Source organism: Conger conger, chromosome 15 (genome assembly GCF_963514075.1).
Source record: "Conger conger chromosome 15, fConCon1.1, whole genome shotgun sequence".
NCBI lineage: Eukaryota > Metazoa > Chordata > Actinopteri > Anguilliformes > Congridae > Conger > Conger conger.
The window spans coordinates 26,736,181-26,750,819 of NC_083774.1; the positions used below are offsets into that span (position 1 = coordinate 26,736,181).

The 14,639-nt window shown below is 43.9% G+C and overlaps 1 protein-coding gene across 2 annotated transcripts in view; it reads left to right on the top strand.

The window, feature by feature from the left end:
* The window catches only part of LOC133111540 (SH3 and multiple ankyrin repeat domains protein 2-like), a 122,893-nt gene that overhangs the window by 67,565 nt on the left and 40,689 nt on the right, over nt 1-14,639 (top strand). Inside the window, exons 16-17 of one of the 2 annotated variants that reach the window (XM_061221980.1) lie at nt 3,272-3,354; nt 5,590-5,714. In XM_061221980.1, the coding sequence (XP_061077964.1) occupies nt 3,272-3,354; nt 5,590-5,714 (208 nt within the window). Of the gene's footprint in view, nt 1-3,061; nt 3,355-5,589; nt 5,715-14,639 lie in introns of those variants that run through there. The other variant, XM_061221981.1, reaches the window with a different exon arrangement.

The window sequence follows — 14,639 nt, forward strand, 5'->3', positions numbered from 1 at the left end:
TTGAACGGTAGTGTAAAATGATGCGTAACGTTTGGATTTTATTACATAAGTAGCACAAACAAACGTAACCTATTTGAATCTTGATGTTTTACGAGTGATTTGTCCATTTAATGTTAGTGCCACGTCCGTGACTTTTTCCCATTGTTTTTTCTTCTTTCTATGTGCTCTCTTACTCTGTGCTCCCCAGTTTCAGTTTTTTCTATTTTCTTTGCGTTTCGTGTGTTTTGTCCCATCGCTTTCCGTCGTCCTGTTAGTCTGTTCTGCCATTCATTCCTTTCACCCGTTCTCTCCCTGTTAAGTGTCTCCTTATTATTTGTATTTTCTTCCTGTCCCAGCTGTTTCTCGTTGTCTTTCATCATCTGTTCCCTAGCCCCCACACCTGTTAATCGTTTTGTTCATTTGTCAGTAGATTTAAGCCTTCCTGTTTGTTCTTTTGTTGCTAGTTCATCAAGTCTGTTACCTTCACTGTACCCATACCCTATTATTTCCCTTCTGGTTTCCGGTTTGTTTTTTATTTTTATTATTATTATTATTATTATTATTATTATTATTTATTATTTCTTTATTATTATATATTTTTTTGGATTTCCTGATTATTATTGTTTTTATCTCTGTCTAGCTTTGGACTACCTGGTTTTTTGTACACTACCTGCACTTTGGATTACTCTCTTAATCTGCATGCTATATTAAAGCCTGCCATTCTGTACTATATCCCTGATCTGAACTTGGTCTGTCCCTGTTCCCTGACAGACCAGTTTCAGCAGAAATATTAATATCAGGGCAGAGGAAGTTGAAACACAGGAGTGAATGGCAAGTGAATCCTCACTTGAGTGAGAGGGGAAATTAATACGCAGTGAAAACTTTTTTTTTTTTTTTTACAGATCTTCACGATTCACATGAGTCATTGATTTGGGTCTGAAAATACGGAAAATAGACAGAAAATCACATCCCTGATGAATATTACAGTCAGCTAGCGTTAACTATTGGTGTTGCATAACAGTTATGGATCAAAATAAATTATCTTACCTGTTATGTCCTCTGCTTCTGCTCATCAAATGTCATTTAAGTTGAGCTTGACACAAAGTTTTCACAGGCGGCATGCTTGACACCAATTACGAATTGGAAAGGGGTCTAGAGACAGCAGGTTTTCATGATATGATATGATACAGAGAATTGACTTCACGTTCTTCAAATTATCTTCAAATTATTATTATTATTTTTTTCTTTTCTTATTATTGTCATTATTATTATTATTATTATTATTATTATTACTACTACTACTATTATGAATTGTATGATTTCAAATGTCAGTAGTGCTCAAAACTCTTTTCCAAATTGTCATATATATATTTCATAGAATTGTGGGAATTAGTTTAAAAAGTCTGAATATTTGGAGAGCCCCCATCTGTCTTTTTTCTGTCTTTCTTTGCTGGGCCGATCACATCCCTAATCGTTAGGAGGAGTCGGTCTCGGTCTGTGTAAATGGCAGGGAGGAACGAAGATTAGACTGCATGTGCACGACACTGAATCACGTTTCCCCTAATACCTTACCTTTTACAGGTGAATGGGAAAGGGGGGTCTGTAGCTAAACCAGAGGATGCAGATTAAAAGCTTAATTTTTGTACGGCTTCATTATGCATTGTCATGCTTCATAATTGTGTCAGGTGATATATAAAAATTAGGAAGGAGACTGATTGAAAGTAGGCTACATAGCTAATATTATTGTTATTATTATTTCATGCCAGAGTCGTTCATCAGCAGGCTGACATTTTAATAACCTTGCTCTGACAAAACCATGGCGTCCTCTAAAAACAGATTATGTTACCACGGCAACCCGGCATGCAGCGATACCGTGTCCTGCGCTGCATGATGCGGTTTTTTTTTTTTTTATCCAGTTCCAGTTTCTCCACATTGGAATATTACCAGGGCAATGCCCCACATTCCCACGTGCACGTTTCCTGATGCTGTTCCCTTAAGCACGGAGAATGTGTTCACGGCACGTTTGATGAAGATAGATCACAGCTGCCATACACATTCACACCGGCATCGAGAATCTTACCAAACAGGCTGTAGCCTACGATGAAGAATATTTCGATTGAAATGTTGTGCTCTATAAACTGACTTCACGTGTAGGTTAGATTGCAGTATATTACGAAATTGTAATCGCATAGCCTTCATCTCATACTGAGTTAGACGTACATTTACCCCTTAATTTCAAAACTCTCGGGGACATGTATCTGCGCTACTTTGCAGTTCTATGATTCCCCTACGGAAAGAATGATTACATTTACCGAAACCACCCCGTAGATATATATGGTGGCTGCAGGTACTGGCAGTTTTACACTTTAGCTTTTGTCGCGTTTGTTCCTTAGTTAATTGAGTTATGTAAATGCTTAGCACCGAAGAGTAAAGCTTGGCTTCTGACGCTGAGACAAGATGCTCCCTATTAGTTGAGTGGGCTGTCAAAGCGGTCATATGCGCTGCAAGCAGCGTGCAGAACTGGAGAGAGAGAGAGAGTGCGAGGGAAAGAGAAGGAGGGAGAGAGAGAGCGAGCGAGGGAGGGAGAGAGAAATTTGTAGAAGGAGAACTGAACCTATGATTGTCTCAGATTTTCATATTCTGTGACTCGAACTGGAGGCATAGGGGTTGAAGAAAATGGATTAACAGCACAAGCAATAATATGGAACAATATAATTTATAAATAAAACCAACGAGCTATTAATTACCGGATTTTTTTCATTCTCAGATTGCGCGGTTGGCTCCAGTCGAGCCTACCGCCTCAGCTTCTGTAGCTGTGAAGGATTTAATGAATGAGGATGCCATTCCTTTCGCGACAGACTTCGCCGCTCCACGCCGCACCGCCACCCCGCTGGTGACCGTGGGGACGCGCTTCCATTCACCAGCATGTGTGCGCGCTAATGCTGCCAGCGCCTTTCCGCGAGATTCTGTTTTGCTACCCGGTTTCTCCGCGTTGATTTAGTCTAATTTGGTCGGTAATGTTTCTCTTCAGCGTCACACCCTCCCGTAGGTCCGGGCCTCCTTCTGTCATTTCCCCGGTGACGGCTCCGTCTTCAGCAGCAGAGGTGGTGTCGTTTTTAGGAAGTGGTCGCCGGGCTGGCGGCGTTGTCACACTGTTAATCTGAATGAATGATTAATATCCCGGCCAGTCCGTGCCTGTCAGGATGAACCTCCACTCGAGTCGAGCTGCTGTGGCCATGATGAGGATGATGGGCTGTAATAACGGTCGCTATGCGCGGAATTTTCTCCACAGTGACTGCGTTATTGACGAGAAGACAGTGGTTCTGCAGAAGCGGGACAATGAGGGATTCGGGTTTGTGCTGCGAGGTGCCAAAGGTAGGAGAAGTGTGTGTGTGTGTGTGTGTGTGTGTGTGTTCATGTGCGCATTTCGTGTGTGCATGCATGCTGTGTGTGTTTGTGCCTTATGTGTGTTTGTGTGTATGTTTGCGTGTGCGCTGTGTGTTTGGGTGTGTGCTTGTGCGTGGGTGTGTGTGAGTGTATGCATGTGTGTATGTGTGTCTGTGATTATGTGTGTGTGCATGTGTGTACATGAGTGTGTGTGTGTGTGTTTGTGTTTGTGTCTGTGTGAGTGAATGCTCTCCTTAATTGACCTCCTGTGTCCTGGCAAACCACCCACCATTTGATTCTGTTGCTAAATATTAAATGTACCTGGAAGTTTAGACACTTGCACACCCCACCTCCTCCCTCACAGTCCTGTACTCTCTCAACACTGCACCTCCTCCCTGACACTGCTGTAGTCCCCCAACACTGCACCTCCTCCCTGACACTGCTGTAGTCCCCCAACACTGCACCTCCTCCCTGACACTGCTGTAGTCCCTCAACACTGCACCTCCTCCCTGACACTGCTGTAGTCCCTCAACACTGCACCTCCTCCCCGACACTGCTGTAGTCCCCCAACACTGCACCTCCTCCCCGACACTGCTGTAGTCCCTCAACACTGCACCTCCTCCCTGACACTGCTGTAGTCCCCCAACACTGCACCTCCTCCCTGACAATGCTGTAGTCCCTCAACACTGCACCTCCTCCCTCACAGTCCTGTACTCCCTCATCACTGCACCTCCTCCCTCTCCTACCCCAGCACACACACTAATACACACATATACACACATACCCCACCACATACGCACATACACACATACACACATGCCCCAGCACATACACAAATACACACATATGCACACATACCCCACCACATATACACATATGCACCCATACTCCAGCACATACACACATACACACATACACACACATACCCCAGCACACACGCAAATATACACACATGTACAAATACCCCAGCACACACGCAAATATACACACATGTACAAATACCCCAGCACACACACAAATACACACATATGTACACATACTCCACTACACACACAAATGCACACATATGCACACAGATACGCACAGACATGCAAATACACACATATGCACACATACACTCGCACACATGCAAATACACATATATGCCAGCACATACACACATATGCACACATACACGCGCACACACGCACATACACACATACGCACCCATACATGTGCTCAGATGCCAATACACATAAATTCACACACAAGCCCACTTTTCCTTGTGTTTTTTTCATTTGCAGATACCAACATTGAGAATATTGAATGCCATTTGATAAGTGATTGTTCATGCTTAATTTAATGGCTTGTTGTATAATTTGTTAGCAGCATTGTGAAAAGAATGTGTCTCCACGACTGTTACATTTCCTTCACACCATTTCACAGTTCACCGCTCCCTCTTCCAACAGTACAGTTTGAGCCTGTACCGAGTACTTGTTTTGCATTGTTGAAGTAAGGGATGTAATTTTTTCTTCATATTGACAACCGAGACGGTGGGCGGGTAAAAGTGAGCATGACGGGGGCTTATGATGACAGAGTATCGTTGGGCTGCCCGTGGTGGCGGCCCGTGACTCCCGCACTCACCTCCGCTGCGAGGTCACGCCCGCGGCCATCTCACGCAGTGCAGCTGAGTATCGCAAGTGTCACTCCTCACCGCTGGGTTTGAGCCGCAAGGACAAAAAAAGAGAATATCCGTTTCCTGGGTGTAGGAGGTGGATGAGGCATGGCAACGCAGCGACTGTCCGGTGATAAGAATATGAGAAGAACACGAGAAGAACATGATAAAACGCCTTTAAAGAGCCCTGTGGATATAGTAGTATAGATGCAAAACATAAATGTTTGCTGAACATTTAGCTCTTTCATGTTTTTAAATGGTTGTGTCTGTACAGGACTGTGTGTATTTAGCCCAACAGGTTCTGTGGCCTGTTGTACGTCGCTCTGGATAAGAGCGTCTGCCAAATGCCAATAATGTAATGTAATGTAATGTGGCCATTAAACTCACCCCCACTGCACCCCCTCCTGTCTTTCTGACCAGCCCCTGTGATGTCACTGTGATGTCAGTCAGCACAGCCCTCTGTGTCCTTAGAGACTCTTTCCCAGGTGCATCCACAGCTGTGAGAAGGTGCAGGCATTAACTGTGCGATTCTCCCTTTCTCTGTGGCCTTGGCCCCTGATCCCCCCCAGCTGACACGCCCATCGAGGAGTTCACGCCCACCCCGGCGTTCCCCGCCCTGCAGTACCTGGAGTCCGTGGACGAAGGGGGAGTGGCCTGGCAGGCGGGGCTCAGGACTGGAGACTTCCTCATTGAGGTAGGGAGAAGGGTAGCTGAACCTCTTCAATGGTGCGATGGAGAAAACGATAGTTACTTTACATTACATTACAGTTATTTAGCTGACGCTTTTATCCAAAGCGACATACAGTTGATTAGACTAAGCAGAGGACAATCCCCCTTGGAGCAATTCAGGGTTAAGGGCCTTGCTAAAGAGCCCAACAGCTGCACTGATCTTATTGCAGCCAACATTCAAGGTCCCAGTCATGTACTTTAGCCACTAGGCTACAGGCTGCAAAACGTTATACCTAAACCTGGAGGATGGGGAATTCCTGATAGTGGAGTGGGGATTTTGATTCAAGTTCAGGGCCTGTACATTTGCAAAGCTGTTTGGAGTCATCTCTGAAGCAGGCTGAACAGAATCATCATTTTATGACAGTTCAAATTCACCGGTGCCTGCAGAATCTTCTTTTCAATATTGCTTTTAGAAATGAGTTGTCCAGGGAGTAATGCAAATTATTTCAGCACTTGTGCAGGTCTTTAATTGGAGATTGCTCCTGCAGATCACTTGGGGAATTTTCCATAATCTGGCCAGGTTGTGCCTGGACTCGCAAGAACCCACACTAATGACCACGCTGCCTACTTTACATTGAACAGCTTCCAAAAGGTGGTGCTTCTACAGTAACTAAAGGAAGACTTGTGCCCCCTTATTCGCTTAGCAGAACGAGGGGGCATAACTGGAAATTAGCAAAGGAGAAATTTCACACGAGACATTAAGGAGACTATTATGTACACAGAGAGTGGTCACTGTGTGAAATAGCTTGCCAGGACATGTTGTGGAGGCAGAAATGCTGGGGGTTTTCAAGACCAGGCTTAATACAGTTCTGGACACTATTTTGTTTTTAGGCAAACTAAGCAGTAGGTAGGTAGTAGGTTTGAAATGAAACAATGAATATGAGGTTAATATGCAGACTGTCAGCTTTAATTTGATGGTATGTACATCCATGCTGGGTGATTTGTACATTTCAGATTTACCAACTCTTTTGTGACTAGTTTCAGGCAACAAGTATGGCAAAAAAACGAAAAAAAATGGCATCACTGTCCAAATACGGCCTGCAGTGTATTATTTTAATTGATGTTGTATGAGTATTTTTAAACTCAAGATCATTGGCTCATTGTCTTTTCCCTTTAACTTCATACACACGCCCAGTTATGTGCATGTGGCCTGGTTAATATATGTAGGTAAAGGGATAATAAAGTAAGAATGTAAGAATGTAAGAATGTTCCTAATAAAGTGCTCAGTGAGTGTATATTGAAATATATGTACTTTCTACTCTTGAAAGGGCAACAACAGCTATATCTATATATAATATAATGTAATATAATATAATATAATATAACAACACATTTCTATATTTACAAGTATTTCTCCACATGTTCAAAGTGAATGCTGGGGTGGCCAATATGTCGACCAGTCAATCGCAGAGGCATGCTGGTAGATTGGCATTTTAATAAACAAAATTCATCAGTTAAAATTTTAATTCTTGCCGTTTTCATCGATCTTCCCTGCTATTTTGCCTGACAGACAGGTACACTTTGAAATATGTCCAATCTGCTGCTTTTGGGGCCCTGTAGAATTATATGAAGTATGCTAATTCATTATATAGACACGACTGCGTACTCAAAAATTGTGGTATGGTAGCGTTAATGTCCAATATTACAATAGTATTTAGCAATGCATTTTATATGGGACAGAACAGTTATGGTGGTGATACAAAAAAATAGTGGTTGCAGACTAAAACATCTAATTGATTGTATTGTGGATTTCTAATTGTCGGATTACTTTAGAAAAATGCTAGATTTACTGAATAAACTCAATTCAGAACCTAATTCATGATATTGTGATTTTTAGGTATATTTATGACATAGTGAAAGGGTACATTCAGTTTGCTAATTTGTCTTTGCTAGGTTAGCAAAATTGGCTTTGAAATATTACCGCATGACGTCTGAACGATCAGTGTCAAAACCAGGAATAGCACCAGGAACACAATCCGCAGTAGTTGTTCTCCCTTTCCCAATCTATGTTGCCAAAGATAAGCCCGTCATCTCCGTTGCAGGAGAGGTGAAACAGTCAGAGCTGAGCTGCAGAGGCTTCCTGTGAGTGTGAGTGGAAATAAAAACTCTTAAGATTTAAGAACAATCCAAACAATGCAGAAAGAGCTGCATTTAGAGAAAGAGTACAGCTGAGAGGAGGTAGATGAGTAAGGAAAAGGGAAGGCATGGAGAACACTTGTATATACGTATGTTGAGATACATGCTACTGCAGTTGACCATCTCCTTGCCTGTGGAATGATAACGAGGGAAGCTGAGTAAAGAGGGCAGCCAAAGTTCAGCCGCTTCACAGTAGCATCTATTATATAATCCAAACCTTCAGAGAAAATGGCTAATTTACTGCCATCTCAGCTACTGTAACACTGGAGTGCCCTACTCTGCTCTCTTACCTGTTTCCACTGGAATGCTGAATGGAGCTGAGTGAGGAAATGTATTATGTAAGAAAATAATAATTTGGGAGTTGTATTCATATTTTGTAAAAATGGAGAACGGTAGCCCAACAGTACAACAGTAGTTCTAACCATCCTTCGATGCAACATAATATGAAGGAAACAAGCCAAACATGTTCTTTTTGAAAGGAATTCAAGATGAGTCAAAGACAAGCACTTTGAATGTGCAATATTTCTATGTTTTGGGGGTTATGTATTTCTGGAGTATGTAGTACATGCTATTTGATGGTCTAGTTTTCCAGTTTTTCTGTGTTTCACTGATTTACTGCATTTCTACAGTGATATAAGCATTGGGGAAGCGAGGATTAAGTATAATAAGTTAATGTTCTGAATCCAGCGTTTCCAACAAACATTATCCTTGCTAAGATGTTAATCACTCTAAATACTGAACACAAGTGGTATTGCGTGCCAGAACCCCTCCCTTTACCTACATATAAAATAGACATTACGTGATTTCATTTCATAATTATTATTGAGAATGACAATTATCAATTAAATCTCTGATAGATCAGTCTGCAGTAAACTGGCGGGATCAAACAACAAGTCAAAAGGAAACTTATATTCATTCATTAAGAAACAGACAGTTGAAATGTTAATCATACATTCTTCATTGAATGTTGGCTTACTACTTCTAATTTACACAACAGGAGACATTAGACAGGACATTCAATTGCAAATACCAGATAAGAGAGCGAGAAACAGATAAGCCAGATCTTGCCGAAGTATTACCCCAGGAAGCAGCCCAGCATAAAAAAAAATTAAAATCCTTCTCCAGAAATCCAAATTCTAACTCGCAAGCCTGTTCCTGCAGCCATCCTAAATATCTTAGCCAGGCTACCCAAGGATGCTTGCCCCTGATTGGGTGATGCCGAGTTCATGTGTAGAAGGAAGGGGGTGGGGAGACTGGTTCAACAATCATTATCTATATAGGCATTCAATGAATGCTTTCAATTGAAAATAACTGATTGCATTCAAACTTAAAGTGGGGATAAAGGAAATTCTGGCGAGGCCCTGCCCTGGTTCTGGTGTTTCTTCAGTCACAAGCTATGCAGGAGCTCAGGCCCATAGATTGCAGGCCTATATTAGGGTGTCAGTGTGGCTTTGATGTCAGAGGACATCAGCATTCCTAGAAGCAGTACATCTTGCCCCATCAAATTACCCTGGCCCTAATCTAAACACCACATATCTTACATAAGTAATCCAATTTTTTTGAAGATAATATTTTAGCTTGACACCAAACATAAGTTAATCTTCATTGAAGAAGCAGTAACTATCCTCACCAAACGGTGGAGCCTCTCTCACCCTGGGCCAATATAATGTCATGGCACATCTGCTCTCTTCAGGTCTTCAGGTCATGCCTACTACATACTACATACTACAGTATGTTTCTGCAATGAAGATTCTGAAATCTTTTTTCTTGCACACTACAGTACTCCCCATTCCTGAATGCTACAGATTAGTTTTTCTCAGCGTGGTGGTGGAAGGGAAATGAAATAAATATTATTATTGTGTACTGTTTTACTTTTGCACATTTACATAATGTATGTACAGTAGAGATTATAGTAGTACTGTATGTTGTTGTTGTTATTTATACTCAAACCACCCTGTCTGGCAGCAACAATCATTCCACAGTCAAAGTCACTTAGATCACATTTCTTCCCTTTTCTGACATTGGGTCTGAAAAACAGGTGAAGCTCTTGACCATGTCTAGATGTTTCTATGTATTTAGTTGCTGCCAAATGATTGGCTAATTAAATATTTTCATGAACAAGCTGGTGTACAGATCTACCAAATGAAGTGATCTCTGAGTGTATACAGGTTATGATAAAGCATATTGTTACCGATTCATTAACAGGTTTTATTTTTTCTCACCAGTGTGTAATGGGTATTCAGTGTTTGATTTAGATGGAAGATAACATGCTTTGTGCATCAAAGATATATAGATCAGTGTGTGTGGTTTCTGGAAAATGGCTTATTTTTTGTTGAGTAACTACAGCAATACGAGACAAATTTTGATGAAACAGGAGGAAACATGAGCAATTTATGCTGCCCCTAGGTTTATGTACCGAACAGCTTTGCTGGCCAATTGGCAGCATGGGTTAGTGTTCCTGGCTGTTTGCTAAAGTCCTGTTGATGTCTGAACAGAATGTGAGCATAGTAGCTTCGTAAAATAATACTGCTCAACCCACCACAAAAATAAACCATAATTTCCCCATAATCAGGGGGAGCTTAGTATCGACAGCTGACTTTCATAAGCTCGAAAGAGCATCTCTAAATATTAAACTTAAGTGCCCCTATTAGGTGAGTGTAGTGATTAAGCCCATTTCCAATTTTAGATTTGTATTAAGAAGATAAAAATATATAACTCAGCTATTCCTAAATTCCATGGGTGTAATTGTGAGTTGGCCTACACCTGTGTTAAGTTGGAGTGAATCACATAATTTCTGCATAAAGTCAACAGTACTTCTGCATTTCTACAGTACTCAAATATGAGCACCACAGAGCTTATCAGTAGAAATATACAGATCAGAAGATTAGTTTAAGGATAAGAATTCGCACTGAAAAAAGAAAGGCTGTAAATATCCGGGAGCATTGTCAAGATGATAATAAAGTAGTGGAAAATGTATGGTGCCACAAAGACTGCCTGGATTGGGCTGTCCCTTCAAACTGAATGATCAGAAAGAAGGAGACTGATCAGAGAGTCTTGCAAGATGCCAGCTTTGAAAAAGCTACAGGTATTCATGGCCAAGACTGGAAACCTGGCCCTGCTGTGGAAAAGTGTGTGCGCGTGTGTGTGTGCGTGTGTGTGTTTGTGTTTATAGATGTCTCACATATAAAAGAAAATAATTATTAGCAAGGCTGTGCAGTGTACTGTGTGTATGCAAGATTCCCCATAACAACATAACAGCAAACAGCACAACCTGGACACTGTCTGCACAGTGAAAACATACAGTGAACACCCTCAGCACAGTGGACACACACAGTGAACACACTCAGCACATTGAACACACACAGTGAACACGCTCTGCACAGTGAACACACACAGCACAGTGAACACACACAGTGAATACACTCTGCACAGTGAACACACACAGCACATTGAACACACACAGTGAACACGCTCTGCACAGTGAACACACACAGTGAACACACACTGCACAGTGAACACACACAGTGAACACACTCTGCACAGTGAACACACACAGTGAACACACTCAGCACAGTGAACACACACAGTGAACACACTCAGCACAGTGAACACACACAGTGAACACACTCAGCACATTGAACACACACAGTGAACACGCTCTGCACAGTGAACACACACAGCACTGTGAACACACACAGTGAATACACTCTGCACAGTGAACACACACAGTGAACACACTCTGCACAGTGAACACACACAGTGAACACACTCAGCACAGTGAACACACAGGCTGGACACAGTGAGCCTTTCTCAGAGCGCTTGTTCCTCGGCTCCAGGCCCGATACCTCGGGCTGGTGACACCCTGCGGGGGCTTGCTGTTTGGGAGGGGGTTCTGGACCATCCTTTCATTCGGGGGGGAGAGGGGTGGAGGCTGGGCCAACCCTCCGGGCCAATGCCCCACTAACTCACACCTGTCGCTCAGTCTCCCGCCACCAGGCCTCATCTGTGACCCACTTACCATACTGAAGTTAACGGGACTGGTTGGCATGGTAACAAGGCTTCTCTACTGCTCACAGGCTTCAGAGAGGTCAGATGTCAGATATCCAGCAGTGTCATAAGATGGCTACTTAGCTCTGAACTCATATTGGCCTCAGTTTTTTCCTTACCCGTTACATAGGCTGGAGTATAGCAGAACTGCCGGCCAGGGAGATACTATAGCAAGGGCTGCAGGGAACAGGGCCGACTCATTCAGATCTCCTCCACCGAACAACACAATCTTCAGCCGTGAGAAGCAGGGCCTTATTCACCAGCCCCACGCTGAACGGCCACAGCTCCCAGCCACCATCACCAAGCTGCAGCCAGCCACGCCCTGTCCCTGTGGGGCCACGCCCTGCCCTGGTGGGGCCACGCCCTGTCCCTGTGGGGCCACGCCCTGTCCTGGTGGGGGGGGGTCGCTGCAGCTTGTGAGACCAGGTCCCAGGTCCTACCTTCACATGAAGATTTTTATTACAACAAAAATTTCAGCCCCTTCAATTACCTACATTTATTACCTACTTAAAGAGTAGCCCATAAACACATCCCAGGATAAACTATGACTAATGTTCTGTGATGTGGTGTAGCACCGATCTTTCCTGTTTTGAAAGAGGTTAAAGGGCTTAATCGAATAGAGTGTACACTGTCGGCTGAAATCAGCAGGGCTCTAATGGCCTAAAGTGTGGACACCTGCTCACCGTAACTGGACCATCTGCGGCTCAAGGGTTTCAAAGACAAAGCAAGTGGCACCAAGCCAGACCTGACGTGTGTTTAAATGAATTTAAGGAAAGAATTGTGAGAAGAACCTAAGCACATTCCCAATAACATTAATTCTGAGCGTGTGTGCACTGTGTGGCCTTACGATTAAATCCTGAAAGGAGGAGGGGGTATTTGGGGTCTGATTTGCCCTGACAGAAAGGTTTAGGGCCAGACACAGGGTTTTGTAGCAGCCCGGAAACAGAGAAAGTGGTAACGTTTGGAGGCAGCGTGTGACAGATGGCGACGAACGCAAATCCGTTTTCTGTGAAGAGTCGGTTTGGGCCTGCAGTCTGATCCATCACACTCCACCGGGGAGAGAAATCTCTGCTGTTCTCTGAGTCAGCTGTCACACACACACACACACACACACACACACACACATACAGCTCCAGTACCTGTGAGCCTGTTGCAATGAAAATATTTCATAAATCTTATATATTTCATTTTTACTGAATGTCCTATGTAGTGTACACTGATGAGGCAAAACATTATGACCACCCACAGACGAAGCGAATAACGTTGATTATCTCATAACAGCGGTGCATATCAAGGTGTGGGATATATTAGACGGTAGTTGGTTCTCGTGGGTGACATGTTGGAAGCGAGAGAAACGGGCTTAAATACCTAAGCGACTTCGAAATGGCTGAGTAGGAGCATCTTCAAAATGGTCAGGCTTGTAGGGTCCTCCCGGTCAGCAGTGGTATGTACCTACCGACAGTGGTCCGAAGAGGGACAAACCATGAACTGGCGACAGGGTGTCTGGGAAGGGCTACTTTGGCACAAGTCACAGAAGATGTAATTGTTACGGGGGGAATTTGTCACAACACTCGCTGCATTGTACCCTGCAGCGTATGGTGCTACGTAGCCGCAGACCGTCCACCATCGAAAGTGCCTACAATGGGCATGCGAGCGTTGGAACTGGACCTTGGAGCAATGGAAGAAGATCACCTGGTCCGATGAGTCCTGTTTCCTTTTACATCATGTGGACATTCTAGTATGTGTTCACCATTTACCTGGGGGTGGAAATAGCACCAGGATGCACTGTGGGAAGAAGACAAGCCGGTGGACGGAGTGTGATCCTCTGGGCAATGTTCTACTGGGAAGCCCTAGGTTCTGCAGGGCCCCATGGTCTGGTATCTGTTCAGGCTCTGTTCCAGTGTGTGGATGGGTCCCATGGTCTGGTATCCATTAATGCTGTTCCTGTGTGTGGATGGGTCCCATGGTCTGGTATCTGTTAATACTGTTCCAGTGGGTGGATGGGCCCCATGGCCTGGTATCTGTTAAGGCTCTGTTCCTGTGTGTGGATGGGTCCCATGGTCTGGTATCTGTTGAAGCACTGTTTTAGTGTGTGGATGGGTCCCATGGTCTGGTATCTGTTGAAGCACTGTTTTAGTGTGTGGATGGGCCCTATGGTTTGGTATCTGTAAAGGCTCTGTTCCTGTGTGTGGATGGGTCCCATGGCCCGGTATCTGTTAATGCTGTTCCCGGTATCTAATTCAGTCTGGTATCTCATCACTGTCACCGCCTCAATCCCTCCCACTGTCTGCCTACTGAGTCTTCCTTGTCATTCCTGTGCCCGGCTGCAGACGGTGCTAAGAGCATAATCGTTAACCGTGCCTCACTCCGCTGATGTTGGCAGGTTCTGTGGGTCAGCCGTGTGCCGTGTGATAAGGCCGCAGCCCTGAATGCTCTTAGCTCCAGGCTCAGGGGGGGAAGACCCCGCGAGGGACACATAATGACCGGTCGATGGATCTCATAATTAGCCTGCTGGAGACGAAGGCTCTGTCGCGACTCCAGGGCGATTAATGGTAAAACGGTAAATGGTTGGCATTTATATAGCACCTTTATCCAGTGTGCTGTATAATTGATGCTTCTCATTCACCCATTCATACACACACTCACACACTTTCCAGTGTTTTTCTGATTGCCTGACCCGTATTCTGACCTGTTTTGTCTACCCCGG